The 19,636-nt window shown below is 42.0% G+C and overlaps 1 protein-coding gene across 1 annotated transcript; it reads left to right on the top strand.

The window, feature by feature from the left end:
- Window positions 1-6,191: 6,191 nt before the first annotated feature.
- On the top strand, window positions 6,192-17,225 carry LOC122535829 (fez family zinc finger protein erm-like). The gene is made up of 4 exons (XM_043667672.1): window positions 6,192-6,799; window positions 11,355-12,596; window positions 13,540-14,031; window positions 15,270-17,225. Exons 1-3 carry the CDS (start codon window positions 6,634-6,636, stop codon window positions 13,977-13,979), a joined length of 1,848 nt encoding a protein of 615 aa, XP_043523607.1. The 5' UTR covers window positions 6,192-6,633; the 3' UTR covers window positions 13,980-14,031; window positions 15,270-17,225.
- Window positions 17,226-19,636: the final 2,411 nt, after the last annotated feature.

The following is a 19,636-nucleotide window of genomic DNA, read 5'->3' as shown; positions in this document are numbered from 1 at the left end:
GATTAACTGCAACAAAAAGGGAAGAAAAGTAAACAATTTTCTTCGGGGATTGACGATCCAACATTTTCATTTTTGTGAAAATTATGAAACTAGCAGCTATTTGTTTTTGATGCGTCGAATTTATGCCAAAGATTTCCACGTTTTTTTGTTTATATTTTTCGAAATTGTTGAAAATTGAAAAACGTTCGATCGTCAATCCCTAGTTAAATGTTACACTAAAGATACGCACCAAGTTTCATAGTAATCGGTTGGTTAGATTCCGAGATATATCGCACACCGTTTCTAAAATCCTAGTTTCGAGAAAAACGCGTTTAAAGTTACAGAACGTCGTTTTTCATACGTATCCTTTACTTACTTTTTTTACTTATATATCGCGGCTCACAGTTCACACCTAAATTGAATCCCCTAAATTGAGTCCCTTGTTATTCGATCCTCCAAAAGTAATATTTAAATCACACGATTCACACTTTATAATATTGCTTAAAGTTGTAAACAGTGATACAAATTCAATTATTCTGTATCCGCAGATTTATAATTATACCCGAAAATAAGTCGTTTTAAAGGCTAGGACCTTTTGTATCTTATTTCTATGACTTCAAACTACTATTTAAAACAAAAAAAAAAAGGAAAAATTGATTTTTTGAAAATTTCAAACTGTCCCGACTCCTTAATTCGTTGTCAAAGGCACAACGCCGCTGACTGCCGGACGATTTTTCTGAAAATTATTATTGCAAAATAACGTTAAAAGTCACTAGAACTATCAAAGTGGTCAAAATGACTAATTTATAATTTCTTACGGAAATTTTATATATTTAAAACAGTGTACTTTTTTTTTTTTAAATGATCGAGTGATTTTTAATAAAATGTATCAATGGAATCTCGTACTCTTTATTGTGTTATTAACTTTTTCTTCAACTAAAGCTTGCGCTTTCATTTCTTTGGTACAAATGTTACACATTTTAGTGTTAAAAGCGTTCGTACCGCTCGAAATATTGATATTAGTTTGTTTCGTATTGTTCGAGATACTTTTGCGTATTATTTTAAAAAACCACGATTGCCCCTCGTCGAATAGTCAGAATAGACATCGTCGTGTTCGAGGAAATTCATGTTCTCGCACGAGCGAAAGGAATTTATTTTGCGTTTTCTGCGACTGTGTGATTATTATACAAGTCGCAAGTATCTGGCGACGTTCCACTTCGCCCAAGTAATACGAAAACTTTCAGCTGCAGCTATCAGCTGAGGAGTTCCATCGTCTCTGCGAGGAATTTCGACCACTCCTCAGGTGTATCATTAAATCCACGCCAGCAGCAAAAAGAAGAGGATCGTGTACCCTTTACGGTGTCCCTTAAACCAAGGGAAACACGAAGGATAAACAGGGTTGGGAGGAGGAGCGAGTGGAAGAGCAAATTCTCAGATGAACAAGAACGGAGTGAAGCGATGAACGATGCGCTATCGCGAACGGCGCAGACGAACGGTTAGACTACGTCCCAAGAATAAGCGCCGAGATTATAAGGGACGCATACAAACTCTCTACGATCACGCGGACAGAAGGAAGAATGGCATTGAACGAAGAAAGACAGCTAAAGTTATTTCGTGCAACGAGGACATCTTGTAACCAGAGGAGACAGAGACAGAGATAGAGAAAATGCCTGCAAAAAAATGGTGGGAGGATGGAATGGTGGAATATAGAGAGGGTGGTAAACGAAGGCAAAGGGGAGAAATCAAAAGGAAAAACGAGACGGAAAGCTGGCGTGGTGAGTGAGAAGAAGTACGAAAGATTCTCGAGGAGCGCGTGGAAGAGAGAAAGAGGCGGGACGAGAGAGAGAGAGAGAGGAAAGGTAACGTGAGCGATGCGCTATCGCGAAACCCTGGCAGCGAACGCGGCACGACGCCGGGGTCGGCGCTATCGATTGGCGTCGGCGTTTCCTCGACGTCGCTATTTGCCCGCCGCCGACGTTTCCTTTCTCTCTTCCTCTATACCCTCGACTCGCCACCCTCCACCATTATCCCCGTCTTCCTTCATCGCACGTTCTCACCTCTACTCCGTTCATCCTGCTTCGCCACCCTTCCATTCTTCTCTCTCTCTCTCTCTCTCTCTTTCTTTCTCTCGCTCGTTCACTCGCTCACCCTCGCAACGCTTCCAACGATGATCGCGTCTCTTTCCATCGTGCAGAGTCACCCTTCCATTCGTCGAGCTTCCACGCTATCTCTATATGTTTCTCCTCTCTGCCTTCTCTATTTCGCTGCCACGTCAGATGATCGCGTCCTCGTCCCTCGCCAGATAACTCTCTACCACCCGCTAGAAGCAACCACCCTCTCACCATCTACGCTTCGCCTCCCTCCCCTTGACCGCCTTGGTCGTTGCACAGCTCTCTCCCGCTGGTCTCTCTGTGTGTTGCCCTCTCTCCTATATGTATCCCTCCCCCTACCCCCGTCTCTTTTCCATCCGACGCGGTAACAGGTGTTGCTCCGGCCCCGAACTCGTACAAAATCGATGGGCAAGAGCCACATCGGCGTCGCGGCGAGGGGTGGGTTACCCCTGCCGGTTCACCCTCTTGCTCAGCTTCCTCGTTCCTCTGCTCGTTCTAACCCCTCGATCGCGGTAGCCAGCTATATTTATATATTTGTATGTATGTATGTATGTATGTATGTATGTATGTATGTATGCGTGCGCGCACGCGCGCGTGTGAGTGTGGCAGCTCGCTGGAGATGGAACGGAGCAAAAGCGAAACGGAGAGACGACGAGCAGCGCGCTGCTCACGCTTGACAGCGGACGGGTGGTTGACGAAGCGAGACGAACGCGCGCAGAACGAAGAACGACGAGGATATGGGGGGGGAGAGGGTGGACGAGGGTGAGAGAAGATCGACGCAGGGTGGTGTATAAAACCAAAAAGAGAGAGAGAGGGAGGGAGAGACGGAAGTAAGGGTGGGAGCACGGAGGAAAGAAGGAGACGAGGTGGGTGGGAAAAGAGGGTGGAAGAGGACTGGGGAGGACAGAGAGGGCAACACCGGGCAGGTTACGTGCGGCGGCCTTTCGCGGGGTGGGAAGCGAGAAGGAGCTCTCTGCACGAAGCGAGGAGGAAAGGACGCAGGCGCCCAGGACGCGGGGCGACGCTGCTCGACGACGCTGCATTGGCAGTTGTACCCCAGCCACACCCGGTACGAGCCATGTAGTCGGGCTACCCTCCACCGCGATACACGGCGGACAATTGTTGCTTCTGCGCCCACAGGTGGTACATCTTCATCTTCGATCTTCGTGCCCGTAGACGTTCACGTCCAGTGTGCCTCGTCGTCGAACGCCACCGGGGCCCATGGAGGAGCCTCGATCTGTCGTTGACCGGTCGACGAAGCGCGCGTCCTGCTGCTCGTAACCGCCGCAGTCTCCTCCACGTCCATGTCGTGTGCCTCTCGCTACGTGTCCAGGGACGACCCGTCGTGTGCCACTCGCGTCGTGTGCTACCGCTTGCAAGAGAAACCACCGATTCGTTCCCCCCTGTTCGAAACTTCCTCTCAAGTCGACGTTCGTTGCGTGATATTCGCGTGATATCATACATACACGTACAGTGCGAAACATCGTTCTTTTCTCTCTCTCTCTCTCTCTCTCTCTCTCTGTGTGAATTGCTCAAAGGCAAGCCGCGCAGCTCGAGCCACGACAGGGTCGCGTATCGAACGCCGGGGCAACGTAGAGCAACGTCGAAGCCCGAGCCTGAATTATTTCTGTCGTCAATCGAAAGTGTCGGAGAGGAAGAGAGGAACGGGAAGAAGAGGCAGGTGGGGACGAAGGAAGGAAGGAAGAGTGTCCACGGCGAGGAGGGACTAGGAGGAACGCGTACGTACGTGGCTCGTCGCCGTGAGTCGTTGAGCACCGACGATCCAAGGCTGCTCGACCGAGGCCCGCCGAACAGCCGCACGAGGGCAGAGTTGTAGCTTCACGCGGGGTTCCTCTCTCCTTTCGCGGTGGAAAACCGGAGGAGCAACCGGAGGTTGGCAAGGGACGAGGGCGAAGCAAGTCGCGGAAAGGTTCTGGCGAAAGAGGGTTGCTGCTTGCCGCTGGCTGCGCTCGGCAACGAGGACCGCCAGTGCTAGCGGGTTGACGCCAAGACAGTGGCAAAAGAGAGACAGAGAAAGAGAAAAGGAGAGGGGACCACTTACCAGAGGGAGTTATCGACTACACACGTAAGGCGACAGCGCACACGTACGGATACACAAACATCGCGGACCTGTTGTCCAACTTGTTGCTCGTCCCTGCAAAAGGCACACCTCGTCTACCATCCGCCACTCACACACGCTCGCCTTTTCGAAAAAGGACCTCCGGTTGTTTTCGTCAAAACCTCGAAGAACACGGTCAAACGGCGAAACCAAATTCCCGAAATTTCTCCTCGGCTGAAACATCCGGCCGAGACTTGCAGCCTTCGAGATTCCTGCTGACGCGAAAACAGGAAACTGGTGATTCGACGTCTGTTCCTTGCTGAGGAATCCGCTTGACGGCGAGAGATTCTTTGTTGAATAGGAGGACGCGTTTTTTTTCGCGTCGGGAATCGAAGCACGCGTCAGACTCGTTCAGCCGCGCTGGGAAATCGCCGAGATGAGGGTATCGCCGCGAAAATGTACACGCCCGACGCTTTACGAGATTGTTGCCGGTAGAATGGAACGATGCTCGGATCAGGAGGGCGAGTAGAAAGATCTAGAGTGGCGAGAGACTTCACCTCTGACAGAGAGAGAGACTCGTTGCGGTGCAGAACGAGTGCCGAACCAAGGTGTTAATAAAACATGCAAGCATGAATGCTCGATCGTGAAGCATACGTACAGTTTTTAGCAACCGTGAACGCTGAAAGCGAGTATTCATCGAGATTGGGAAATTTTCCAAGAGGGGAGGACTGAAAAGGAAGAGGACACAGCCGTTGACAAACAGTCGACACGGATGAATAGTTTTTCGGGATTTTATTCAGCTACGATGATGCTGCGTGCGGGTAGAGGATTGATCCAGAGTAAGTACGTAAGCACCGTACGAGGCGACAGGAAACGAAGGACAGAGCAGAAGTAGACGAGGATCGAGAAAACACGTAATCTTCCACCCGTGAATACAACGAAAGCAATACTACAAACAAGGTAAAGCAAACAAAGAGAATCTAAGAAAAGAGGCGAAATTAAGAAGAAATAAAGCAAAAAACAAGGTACACAATTTTTTTCCTCTCTTTCTCTCTCTCTCTCTTCTCTCTCTTATGAACTCGAGGAGTTATCAGAAGGAATCTCACCTGGAACATACACACACACACACACACACACACACACACGACAGAAAGAAAGGGAAAAGAAGATAATTGCAGCAGGAAGGAACTTTGAAGGATAGTTTTGAAGCACTTCCAGGTGTATCCAAAAATCTCGAGTTGGAGACTGACTCGCTTCGCCGAAAGAGATATTTTAATATAAATCTATATATGTGTGCATGTACACACGCGCGTGCAACTGTGTAACAGATACATACACGGATGTACAAGTATATTTATAAACGCACGCGCGAACAAAGGCACGTGTGTCGCGTACGTCTACGTGGAGCACACGCGTAGCTTTGAAAAAAAAAAAACCGTGCAACGACATCTAGAATTAAATTAGCGCGGCGGATCGGAAATCGGCGTTTCCGGCGAAGAGAGGGACCCCGTGTTCCGACCAAATACGTTGCCGATCGAATGCCGATGCTGTGCCGCGGTCACTTCGAGTTCGGCTAATTCCTCTCGAGAACGTTCGCACGTACGTCGAGAACCGCTTGGAACACACGGCTTCGCCGCGCGAAACACACAGGGAACACACAGGAATTTGGTTAAACGAGCAAGAGAACGAGGCGATCGGACCGTAGGCGAGAGGAAGAGAAGTAGGAGATGAGGACGAGGAGATGGACGATGAGAAACGACGACGCGGCGGTGTTGCTGAGCTGAGAGCAGCTGCTTGATCGCTGAATCGAACCGTAATCCTGGTGGCCTCCACGAGGACCACCAGGGCGACATTTTGCGCGAATCGAAAGCCCCCGCGATCGATTGTCCGATAAACGACGATCGTCATCGGTGCGTCTATCTGGTGCTCTGGAAGTACCGACTCTGCTTCGAGAATCGACCATATTTCGGGGAGGATTCTGTTCTGCTCGCGAAGGAATAGAAAAATTGGAGAGAGATCTCCTCTTGCCCGTATTCTTCTTTGATCAGAGACAGAGAGAGTCGAAGATCTACACGGTGCTGTGAAAATACAAGTAACCGAAGAGAGGACTCGACCTTTCGAGGAAAATAGAAAGATATCTATCTGTTTGAAAGTAACGCAAAGACCGGAAGGATTTACTCCTCGTTTTTCATCCCTCGTCTCTTTACAATTGCTCCAATAATCTGTCCAACACACGCCGGAAAACGGAAGAACCTGAGAAACAACAATCTTTCGCGAGGGAGTAGAAAAATCGTTGATTCTCTCATACACGATCCGGTTTCGTATTTTCAAGAAAGTACCAACGACACTGCGATAGAACGTGATATCCAGGATAGCCAGGATATTAGAAATCCGAATTTCTCTCTACCCGAGAGCCAGAGTTGTTGTTGTTGTTTTTTTTAATTAATCCAATAGGATCGAGGGAAAACAGAACCAATAGCCAAGATGCCGCGGTGTTACATGGTGAAGAAGGCCCTGTGCAACAAGTATATAAGCAATGTTGCCAGAGGATTCGAGAGCTGGGGTCGCGGAAGGAGCACGCCATCACCGACCACCATACAGATTCCAGTTTCTCCCATAGAAGGGAGCGTCGCACCCCCTGTTGCTCAAGGTACGATCGTTGGTACGAGGAACGCCGCAGTTCTTCCCTATTCTCTCCTTATCACGGTCCTGCTACCATAATTAAACGATCGAAATCAGCATGATTCTTTATGGTAGAAACCGTAGGTGATCGGAGATTTCAGGTTTTACGGAGTATGTGGGAGTTTGATTCGTTAGCTCTTGATGCCTGATACTTGCTGCGATCGTAAGAAAGACACTGAGACGTTGAAAGTCGACTGATTCATTCCTCTTACTTCTTTGATATAATTTGGTGTAGTAGGTATTTTATTATTATTATTATTTTACTTATTATTTATTTATTTATTTATTATTATTATTGTTGTTGTTATTGGTGTAGTAGGTATTTTATTATTATTATTTTATTAATTATTATTATTATTGTTTTGATGTAGTAGGTATTTTATTATTATTATTATTTTAGAAATTTTTTTATTTTATTATTAAATTTTCTTTTTTATTATTATTATTTTTATTTATTATCATTGTTATTATTATTTTAATGTAGTAGGTATTTCATTATTATTATTCAGAAATTTTTTTTATTTTATTATTAAATTTCCTTTTTTTATTATTACTATTACTATTATTATTATTATTGTGATGTAGTAGGTATTTTATTATTATTATTTAAAAAATTTTTTTTTATTTTATTATTAAATTTACTCTTTTTATTATTATTTATTATTATTATTATTATTATTATTATTATTATTATTATTATTATTTTGATGTAGTAGATATTTTATTATTATTTTAGAAATTTTTTTTAATTTTATTATTAAATTTCCTTTTTTTATTATTATTCTTATTATTATTTTGATGTAGTAGGTATTTTATTATTATTATTATTTTAGAAATCTTTCTCATTTTATTATTAAATTTCCTTCTTTTTATCATAATTATTTTAGAAATTTTTTTATCACTTCGCTACTTTAATTTATCATCTTGGAATTTGCTTGTACTTCTTTTTGATCTTTTGCGACTTGAATTTATCTGTACTCGCTTGAAATTTTTTCCAAATGAAGAGGAAAGTCTACATCTTTCGATTTACTCGAAATTAGTCGTATATCTTTCGATTAATTCTTTGAAAAAAAATAAGTATCTTTTCTATTCGATTTATTGAAATCCTTTTTTTCTTTTTTCTGCTTAGAATTGAGACTTGTTTGAAAACGATTTCCAGAATTATTGATTATATATTGCACAGTAGGCTAGGATTATTTTAAACCATTGCATCCATAATTCTCGTCGCGTGAACAATCTGGGAACGGGCGATGTCGAATTACAAGTGAAATTAACGGTGGTCGATTCGATAATCGAACGCGTCCGAGACGCAGCCGCGCGTAAAGATTTAAAAACGAACGACGTTGCTCCGTGATGGAAAACGAATGATCGATATTTCAGCCAACGTGGCCGTTAAGTACAATTAATACGAATGTTGCTACTTGTGCCAAAGTCTCGCGGTATTGATTCACCCTGTAGTCATATATCGTTCATCTCGTGTTGGGGCGCTGCACCGACGCGTGTTTCGTTTCTGGAGGAAACCATTCCCGCAAGAAAACCTTCTGCATATCTCTGCAAAAAACTAAATTGCTCCTCGCTCTGTTCATGTTGCTGGAAGTAACTAATGAACCACGAGTTCGTGGAAACCACCGAGTCGTTCGTACTTTTATTTAAGGTGATGGCTCGTAACGGAAATTCCGATGGAAAAAAAACTTTCATCGAGTGGAATCAATATCGAGAAAATTAACAAAACACATTGTAAATTTATTTTCAAAAAGCTTACGCTGTGTCCTCCGAATTATTTCCCATCGAATCGTACTTTTCTGTGGCTAGAAAATTTCTTTTTATATTAAAAAGTAAAAGACTTGTTTGTATTCACTTAATTTCCTCTTCACAGCCCAAAAGTAGGCTTGGTAATATTTTAACTGCTTGGTTTCAGTTATTTTTAATATATTATAATTATGATATAATACAATTATTAATATAATTTTAAAAAGTAAAAGACTTACTTGTATTTACTTAATTTCGGCTTCACAGCCCAAAAGTAGGCTTGGTAACATTTTAACTGCTTGGTTTTAGTCATTTTTAATATATCATAATTATAATATTATATAATATAATTATTAATATATATTATAATCATAACATATTATAATATAATTATTAATATAATTTTAAAAAGTAAAAGACTTATTTGTATTTACTTAATTTCGGCTTCACAGCCCAAAAGTAGACTTGGTAATATTTTAACTGCTTGGTTTTAGTTATTTTTAATATATCATAATTATAATATAATATAATTATTAATATATATTATAATTATAATTACAATATAATATAATTATTAATATAATTTTAATATATTATAATTTTAACCCTTTAGTGACTGTTATCCAAATTTAATTAAGCAGTAACTTTATGTATAAAATTCTCTTTCATGATATCTGTCTACTGTTGCTCCATTTCTTCTTTTCTACACTATTGATTATTTTCTACCACTGAAGAAAGTAATAAAATGAAAAATAAAATTGGAGAAAGTAACGAGAAAAAAAGAAAGGAAAATTTGAAATACACTAAATTTCGATGTATCCTCCGTATATCATCAAGTGCTTTTCCTATCGTTGGAAAATTCCTGAACTTTACAGGTGGATGAATGAAATTTCGATCGTTTTCGACGCGAAAGAACAAAATATCAAAAATGCTCGATTGCTCGATTAAAATCCAATTTTCCAAGCCACGGAAATCAACCACGTGAATTTCATAACGCGATGAACAAACACTTTTTCCCAAATATTTGGAGAAAGGACTTTTTGGCGGTGGCGATATTTTATGGCATGGCGGTGGGAAATTCCTAGTGGCGTTCGGGGTAATTCGCGGTAACGTGTTACTCGCCACGGCAAAGCTACATTAATTGTCTGAATTGTCGTTGCCGGTGGCGGCAGTTTCCAGCTACGGCCCCGTTTTGTAAAGGGCTCGGTTTATGCCCCGCGTTCAGTAATCGAGTGAATGAGAGAGTGTCATGCGAAACTTGCCGGAGACGTTAATGGAGCTACAAAGACCGCACTTAAGACTCGTTACAATGCCTGTACACGCTTGCCTGCAGCCTCTCCCGGTAAAACCAGGCCAATCGAACGTGAAATACGAACGACACGCGTCGTAAAATCGCCAGAAACTTGCTTCGAGACAAAACGTAGTCTTCGGTTGGGATTTGAAAAAAAAAAAAAAAAATGGCGCGGCCTTGAGAAACATAGATAGATTTTTCACTCGCTCTTGTCTCACTTCATCTTCGTTAATTTCGCGAATCTTCTGCGGTCTCTCAATCGAGTCAATCGGCGCTAAAATTAGCAAATACCAAGTGTATTTAAAGCCAATTCGGAGAAATTCCGAGCTCCGTTGATCGATTCAAACAGAAAGAGCTCCTCAATTAGGATCTTCAGGCTTCTCTCAGGAAACAGTCATGGCTAAAAACGCAAAGCGCGATCTTCGACAACAGACCGCTGAATCGATGAAAGTAAAGTTAAAGGTGTCCAAGAAGTCCGTAATGCGTGAATTAGGCTCTGTCAGCCTGATCCTCTCGTAGCCCAGATTCGCCGACGAGAGCCAAAGACTCGTAGATCTCTAGGGGAAGTTGCAGGCTCGTCACGTTGTCGCGCTAATAGCGGAGAAACTTGCCCCCGCGAGAGAAGCGTCCGTGAAATAGAGAGAACAACAGCGAATCAAGAGCCCCGAAACGACTCCCTGAAAGGGAACAAGGGCGTAAGAGAGAAAGAGAAATAAGAAGGTGGGTCGCGGAGAGAAGACGAAACACGCAGCTTCCATAACCGAGTTATCGTGAAATTTTATATCCGCTCGGTCTGTACACTTTCCTTGGCCATCCACCCATCCCCTTTGACCTCGTTTCCAACATGCTTGCCGTCATAATCCCTGGTCCTCCTCCTCCTCCTCCTCCTCCTCCTCCTCCTCCTCCTTCGTCTCGCCCTCTCTGCCGCTGTTACAACGAGGTTCGACACTCTTTCGAGTTGGCACGTCGACAACAGAGAGAAAGAGAGAACCCGGCACGCTTCTCTCTCTCTCTCTTCGCCTGCCCGCGTCCCTTCTCCTCGTTAAATCTCGATTAAAAAGTCAAATTAAGAAATCGAGTTACGCGCCGCGCTGTCGCTCGTCAGTTGTCTCGTTAATACCGCATTGTCGCTGACGGGATAGGGCTGACGACGCTGTTTCCACTCCTTTGCTCAAAGTTATTCGCCTCATCTTTGTATTTCCCTCTTTTTTTCCCCTTCTCTTCTTCATTTTTCTCTCTCTCTCTCTCTCTCTCTCTTTCTTTCTCTCGCGGAGGAGGAAAAGCAGCGGCGGTTATTGAATTTCATCCAGCTTCCTCGTTTTCGCTTTGAGGGTAGGATTTTAAGAACGCGGTAGCGGATTTTAAATTTGATAAATGATATTCAACAGACGGTGTATCTCGAAGTACCCGGTGTACCCGTTCGAGAATTGCTCATTGAGAACGCGGCAGTGTTGCTACAGATATATTATCCTCTTTGCCGTAGAATGCCTGAGCACGCAGTCCCAAGACACGACTGCGACGACAGGAGCGAAGACGCTCGAACAGAACGTCCCCAAGGAGAAGGTAAACGAGCCTAGCAATGTGGACACGACGACGACGACGACGACGACGATAAGCGCCGCTAGCACACCGCTAGCGAGCGAATCGTCGCCTATAGCGCGAACTGAGACGTCGGTGATCATCAGCACGCCGGCCGCTAGCTCGCCATCCACCGTGGTAACTCCGCAAACGACAGAATCGATCGCCCAGGGCGTCGAGAGCACAACGACCACCACGTCCACGTTGCCTTTCGCCGCTCCCAGATCACCGTCCAAAACAACAGTTCACACAGACAACGGTTCACACCAGCAACACGCGAACGTGCACCATCACACGCCACCGGGGGATCCTTCTCCGCCGTCGAGCACCGCCACACCACCGTACCACACCCCCGTGGAAGAAATCACGGCGAATAACTCCACGTCCGTTTCAAGGATAGGGTCCAATAATGGCATCGTGATTACCAATTACGTGTCCCCGATGTTCAAAGACCGTTCAGCAGCTGAGACCGAGGCTGCACACGATTTACTAGAGCTCTCAAGATCGCTGCCCCCGTTACCACCGCCCAGCATCGCCATCGGGCCGCAGAGCGTGATAGAGTCGCCGGCGACTGACATCCAAGAGATGACGGTGTACCAACCGGACCAACCCATCTACCAAGTGAACACCATCGACCTGGCCAACTCCACCATCTACGCGCATCATCAGCAGCACCAAGCGTCGAGCATCATCTACGAGCCGAGCGCGGCGATAGTCCAGCAAACCGGCAGCGTGTTCATCCCTCTGTCGCCGGTTCAAGAGATTCTGCTCACCTACAGCACACCGTCCATCCCGTGCACGCCGATCATGGCAGCCCAGCAGCCACCTCAGCTGCTGCCGGTGCAGCAACCACAGTTCCATCAGAGCATAGAGGCGGTGCCGCCGTTAACGCCACCCACGTCCGAGTGCAACAGCGACATCGAGAACAACAATCCGAACTCGCAGCCAAGTCAGAAGGACAAGGAGGTGCAAACGGTGACCGAGCAGAACGAGGTGAAACCGGCGAGTTACACGTACGACACTCTGCTGGTGGCCGACGGCAGGTCGAAGAACAAGAAGATAGCGCCGATCCAGAAGGCGCAGGAGGCTGAACCAGTCGAGGCGCCTGAGACGTCGAAGATCGGACGTTACGTCTGTTGCGAGTGCGGTAGGTCTTCCGAGAGGATCCAACGATGGTGACTGTTGGATCACCCATCGTTGTTAATTCTCGTTTCGCTTCTCCGTCACGTTTCGCAATTGAATTGCAAGGGAGGAATTTGAAAGTATCTTTATACGTTGTCGAGGGCAACATTTACTTTCATGGAAATTAATTTGCTTAATACTTTTCTCTTGCCTTTCAAAATACGGTTTGAAACTTCATTTGCATGAACTTGAACGACACAGTTTCTGCTCAACTAGTAATTTTTTCGTTCATTGCAATTTAACAGTTCAGGTTCGAATAAATGGAGTTCGACCAGTTCAGAATTTCATCATACTTATTTAGTCATACTAATTATCGGAATATAATGAATTTGAATTTTGAAACACTTGAAACATTTTATTTTACATTTTTATTAAAAATTGCAATATAAATAATAATATTTAATTGACCAAAATATATATATTGATGTAATAATATATTGACTAAAATATGTATATTGACTAATAATATATTGACTAAAATATGTATATTGACTAATAATATATTGACTAAAATATATATATATATATATACATATATAATCACTAATAATATATTGAATAATATATATATGAAAAATAATATATTGACTAAAATATATATATATGACGAATAATATATTGACTAAAATATCTATATTGACTAATAATATATTGACTAAAATATATATATACATATATAGTCACTAATAATATATTGAATTAAAAAAATATATATATAAAATAATATATTGACTAAAATATCAAAATAATATTTAATTGACTAAAATTCGGTTCATATAAACGAAGCACTGTGCACATTTACAAAATTACTCACTCCCTTTCTCTCATAAAACAGAGAATCCATACAACCTCGAATGCCAGTTACTCTCGTGCCAGCACATCGTTCATCAGCAATTCTCTGTTCTCAGGCAAACAGTACGCGACGTCGTCGAACCTGTCGCGGCACAAGCAAACACACCGGAGCATCGACTCTCAGTCGGCGAAGAAGTGCATCCACTGTGGCAAGGCGTACGTGAGCATGCCAGCCTTGGCGATGCACGTGCTGACTCACAAGCTGACACATAGCTGCGGCGTCTGTGGCAAGATGTTCTCCAGGCCGTGGCTGCTGCAAGGCCACCTGAGAAGTCACACGGGCGAGAAGCCGTACGGGTGCGCGCATTGCGGCAAAGCGTTCGCCGACCGGTCGAATCTCCGCGCCCACATGCAGACCCACTCCGCGGACAAGAACTACGAGTGCCACAAGTGTCACAAATCGTTCGCGCTCAAATCCTACCTGAACAAGCACTTGGAGTCCGCCTGTCAGAGGGAGAACGACGAGCTCAACAACGACCCAGACGCGCCCCAGTAGACTCGCCGGAGTTAGGCTCACTGTTGGCGCTAGTGTCGCTGCACTCCATCGAGTAAGTTTTCGCACGGTCTTTCTGCTGGTCCGTGAGATTTGAGGAACGATCGGCAAAAATTCGCGAGTGAATTTATTGAAGGTAGTTTTCGGAGCAATTGAGCAGAAGTAAAGTTTAGAAAGTGGAGAATATCAGAGTAGAATCTGTGGAAAATAATTGCATCTGTGCGAGAAAAAAAATATTTATTTATTTGCGTACAAAGTAAGATTAAATATCTATATAAATTAAATCTTCATTTAATTACAAGAGTAAAAATATTTATTTATTTTCTTACAAATTAAGATTAAATATCTATATAAATTAAATCTTCATTCAATTACAAGAGTAAAAATATTTATTTATTTGCGTACAAATTAAGATTAAATATCTATATAAATTAAATCTTCATTCTATTACAAGAGTAAAAATATTTATTTATTTGCTTACAAATTAGGATTAAATATCTATATAAATTAAATCTTCATTCAATTACAAGAGTAAAAATATTTATTTATTTGCTTACTAATTAAGATTAAATATCTATATAAATTAAATCTTCACTTAATTACAAGAGTAAAAATATTTATTTATTTGCTTACAAATTAAGATTAAATATCTATATAAATTAAATCTTCATTCAATTACAAGAATAAAAATATTTATTTATTTGCTTACAAATTAGGATTAAATATCTATATAAATTAAATCTTCATTTAATTACAAGAGTAAAAATATTTATTTATTTGCTTACAAATTAAGATTAAATATCTATATAAATTAAATCTTCATTTAATTACAAGAGTAAAAATATTTATTTATTTGCTTACAAATTAAGATTAAATATCTATATAAATTAAATCTTCATTCANATTACAAGAGTAAAAATATTTATTTATTTGCTTACAAATTAGGATTAAATATCTATATAAATTAAATCTTCATTCAATTACAAGAGTAAAAATATTTATTTATTTGCTTACTAATTAAAATTAAATATCTATATAAATTAAATCTTCGCTTAATTACAAGAGTAAAAATATTTATTTATTTGCTTACAAATTAAGATTAAATATCTATATAAATTAAATCTTTATTTAATTACAAGAGTAAAAGGATCGTTGAAAGTTGAAAAACGTTTGGCTGATTAGTATAAAATACTTGAATGACAAAGTGCCAAGATCTCTGACAGAGATCACTAAGTCTGTAGAGAAATTCTCCTTTCCTGAGTGAATCAAAACGTGCAAATTTTTTCGTTCCAGCCAGGCGACACGTCAGACGAGGAACTTAAATAATGCAAGAAGAAACCCTCCAATTCCAATCTCTAGGATTCGATAGCTGCGGCAATGACTGCTTCGTCGTGTCCCTTCCTGTACCTGCCAGACTCCTAACAATTTCACGTTTCTTGATCAAACGATGAAGTAGAAACGAGTCGTCCGCGAAACACAAGAAACAACGAAGAACTTCACCGTCGTCGACAGAAGGTGATTCTTCGTCGTCAACAGCCGCAATCAGTCATCGAATTTCCAGAATTTCTGGGTAAGCGAAACGATTTCGAAACTTCGCACTTTGATTCGCGGTTCAAGTCACGCCAGAAGCTATCGAGGAAAGGAAAAAGGAAATTCACCGAAAAGGAGATTGCGTTCTCGAAAGACGAAACTCCATAAAGCAGGTGGACAAAACTGAGACAAAACACGAGAGTGCGTCTGGTGGTTGAGTCAACATTTTGCATTCTCGTTTCGTTCTTTGTACGAGCGAAGAGGCGGTACGCGTATAAACTGTGAGATTAAAGTCGCGTTTCGCGATAACAGAGGGAGTAACGTTCGACGAATATGGAACGTGAATAGAGGGATGAATTGTCGTGAGGTGAGGAGATGCGTGTTCCTTCGGATGACGCGATTCAAACGGCATTCCTTTCGTCCGCGGACGGTTCGACGAGACTCTGCTCTGCTCTGGTCGTCCGGTGAAATCGATATTCGCGTGGCATCAAGGGTGGAAACGAAACGAAACGACGCTCGTTCAGTTTCCGATGAAAGGGCCTGGCTACGTGATAGAGATGGGCAACGAACGAACGAACAACGCGGCGAAAATCGATGCAATACTATCGAGGGACCATCAATTTGTGAGTAAAAATTCATTTCGAATCGCCGATCGTTGATGGGGAAAACCCGGTCAATTCCAGTCGAAGAACTTTCGAGATCCAATGGAAACAACGTGCGCCTCGCAATGTGCGCGCCGACTGCCTTGTCGATTTAATGATCTTCTCTCTGATACTTGAGAGTTCTTTTTTTTTAGATATCGTGCAGCAATGTTTCTTCTGGAATCTGATCTGATACAGGACCGTGAACACGTTGTTAGAAATATTCGACTTCTTTCTGGCGTGTCCTAATACTTTATAAAACGAGCACAGATTGAAAGCAATCGAGATTTCGTTTTTTCTGAACTTTCCGCGTGCTTTTGTTCATTTTCTTTTCTCGGCGTTCGTTTCACAAACGAACACGGCAATATCTTCGCGACTAGGTAAAATCGATATATGGCACGTCGTAAGCTGATCATTGCCGAGGTGATTTCGCGAATTAAGGTTGATATTCGATAGCTATATATATATATAGCCGTCGACGTCGGGATCGCGAAAAGTTTCCACGCGAACACGTAATTTCCTCGAGGCATCCTTTTTTCCCCAAGTTCCATCGGCGCCTTTGGCGTACAATGGAAGCGACGGCGGGAGGATGGGCACACGTCGAAGGTTTTCATCAACATTTCACGTAAACTGGACCACCTGTTGAATGCAGGAATGACCATTGATGGCGAAAGGGTCGCTCTCTCGTTTCGCTCTCCTAAATTATAGAACATCCTCTCCTCGTTGAGTAATTTCCTCGTTGTCACAAAGTACACGCCAGCGAGACCAACGGCGTTTCTACATTTTTTTCCTCGAGAGCTTAGAGATCGTTTATAAAATAATACTCGAATACTCACGTATTCACAGACGAACGAGGGAATCGGGGGAAGAATTTCTTGATCCTCGCCCATCTAGTCAGAACCTTTCAAATTCGCAGTCGATCGATCGAGGGAATATCCAAGTCGGAAAAGAAGTCCAACATCTTCTTCGATAATTCCAATCATTTAACGATCCAGCCAGTAATTTCCAAATGCGCAATGTTTTTCAGTTTTAGACGACAGACGCGCATGGCAGAACGTAAACTTTTCTACGCGGAAAAACGAGCTGCGGATGACGATGGGGGGGGGGGGGGGAGGGGGGGCAGGACAGTGTGATACGGGCCTAAAAGTTACGTATACTTTGGACGGCTAGTAAAAAGAAACTACGCTGTTTGATTGACACACGAGCTTTTGTGGGTATTTTAACACATTGTGAACTTAGAAAAAGCAAAAAGAAAAACAGAAGGCTCTTGTTAAACTTTTACACAACTTTTCTTTACATTGTCTATCGGATTAGCTGCAACAAAAAGGCAAAAATAATTCAAAAGTAAACAACATTCTCTAGGGTTTGACGATCCAACATTTCCGTTTTTTTGTGAGAATTATGGAAATGGCAGCTATCCGTTTTTGATGTGTCGAATTTATGCCAAAAATTTCCACGTTTTATTGTTTATATTTTTCGAAACTGTTAAAAATTAAAAAACGTTCGATCGTCAATTCCTAGTTAAATGTTACACTAAATTTTTGTGAGAATTATGGGAATGGCAGCTATTTGTTTTTGATGTGTCGAATTTATGCCAAATATTTCCACGTTTTATTGTTTATATTTTTCGAAACTGTTAAAAATTAAAAAATGTTCGATCGTCAATTCCTAGTTAAATGTTACACTAAATTTTTGTGAGAATTATGGAAATGGCAGCTATTTGTTTTTGATGTGTCGAATTTATGCCAAAAATTTCCACGTTTTATTTTTCGAAATTGTTAAAAATTCAAAAATGTTCGATCGTCAATTCCTAATTAAATGTTACACTAAAGATACGCACCAAGTTTCACAGTAAATGGTTGGTTAGATTCCGAGATATCTCGCACACCGTTTCTAAAAACCTAGTTTCAGAACGTCATTTTTCATATATATCCTCCACTTACTTTTTTTTACTTATATATCGCGGCTCACAGTTGTTACAATTCACAACTAAATTGAATCCAAGTCCCCCAGTATTCGATTCGCCAAAACTAACATTTAAATCACACGATTTACACTTTATAACACTGCTTAAAGTTGTAAACAGTGATACACAAATTCAATTATTCTGCGGATTTATTATTATACCCCCAAATAAATCGTTTTAAAGGCTAGGACTTTAAACTACTATTTAAAACAAAAAAAAAAAAGGAAAAATTGATTTTTTGAAAATTTCACACTGTCCTGACCCCTTCAACATTAATTTCGATCGTTCCTAATCAACTAGTCATTTCATTTACCAGTTCACTCGCGCATATTTAGAGGCTATTTAGTTCTTAATCCGACGCGTATTTAATTTAACGAGCACGAAGCGGGACGAAAGGAATGCCAGGGCCGAGGAACGAAACTATACCAAAGATAAACACCGACAAGACGACGAAGAAGAAAGAAAAAAAAAGTAAGAGACTTACGCTCTAGTCAGTGAAACTACGCTTCCCCGCTCCTCCCGCCCCCATGAGGAGCGCGGTGTCTATGAAGATTTTCCTCCGCGTGAAACAAAAAAAAAAAAAAAAAAAAGAAAAAAATGAACTACGCTTGTATTAGTATCGTTTTATCTGTTAGGTTACCCTCGAGAGAAGCCGGGGCTTAGTCTTGTATAATAGGTGAAAGTGGATCGTTCTTAAATTTAAGTTGTTCGTGTCGCTGTTGCTTTCACGTGAAGAGAAGAAGAAGAAGGAGGAGGAGAAAAAAAAAGATAAATAAATCGCGTTTTTTATAACGACCGTAGAGATATTTTGGTACGAGAACATTTTCATGCGATTAGATGAAGAAGAAGAAGAAGAAGAAGAAGAAAATAAAAATAAAAAAAGAAGAGAACTTAAGAAAATGATGAAACTTAGGGGATCGACCGATTGTATTGTTGCGCGCTATCGTGGTTTCGTCGGTTAATTCGAGTTATAAGTAGTTTTTTAACGGGCGCAACGGAAACAAAACGAGCTTTAGCGGTTTTAAGTTTCTATGAAATATCGAAAGAAACAATGGGCATAAACGACATCGAAATGCGTGTGCAAGTATCCCTCTCTCTAACCTCCCCCGCCCTCTGCGTCGTGTCTGTTCGACAGGGGGCCGCCGATAATCTCGATCTCGGGAACTTTCAACGTGTATAAAGCAACGTGCAACGTGATTCTAGTAAGAAATGTCTGAGTACCTTCTGAGTTGGAGGCAATCGTGGGTGAACGTTCACGCCGTAACACGTCGTTTTTAAATACGAATTAAGTGTTTCATGTTTTAAAAAAGTAGAGGAATGTATAGCGTGTGAATGTGAAAGGATGATGAGTGACAGCTCATCCACGACAGCCTTTGCGCAATTGAAATTTGAAGGGGAAAGGAAGATTTTTAGAAACGGCGCATCTTCGACTCGCGTTACAGCGGATAGCTGTAACTTTGTTTTTTCTTTTTTTTTTTTTTTTCTTTTCCGAGAAAAAGAAAGAATCATTTTTCTCTCGCACG

The sequence above is a fragment of the Frieseomelitta varia genome, unplaced genomic scaffold (assembly GCF_011392965.1).
Source record: "Frieseomelitta varia isolate USP_RPSP 00005682 unplaced genomic scaffold, Fvar_1.2 scaffold_778, whole genome shotgun sequence".
In the NCBI taxonomy this organism is placed as follows: domain Eukaryota; kingdom Metazoa; phylum Arthropoda; class Insecta; order Hymenoptera; family Apidae; genus Frieseomelitta; species Frieseomelitta varia.
The sequence above is the reverse complement of the archived record's forward strand: the minus strand, read 5'-3'. Positions and strand labels throughout refer to the sequence as shown.

Coding starts and splice junctions, on each gene's coding strand:
- LOC122535829 (XM_043667672.1), top strand. CDS start 6,634: ATGCCGCGGTGTTACATGGTGAAGAAGGCCCTGTGCAACAAGTATATA. Junction 6,800..11,354: donor CGCACCCCCTGTTGCTCAAG/GTACGATCGTTG, acceptor TCTTTGCCGTAG/AATGCCTGAGCACGCAGTCC. Junction 12,597..13,539: donor TTACGTCTGTTGCGAGTGCG/GTAGGTCTTCCG, acceptor CTCTGTTCTCAG/GCAAACAGTACGCGACGTCG.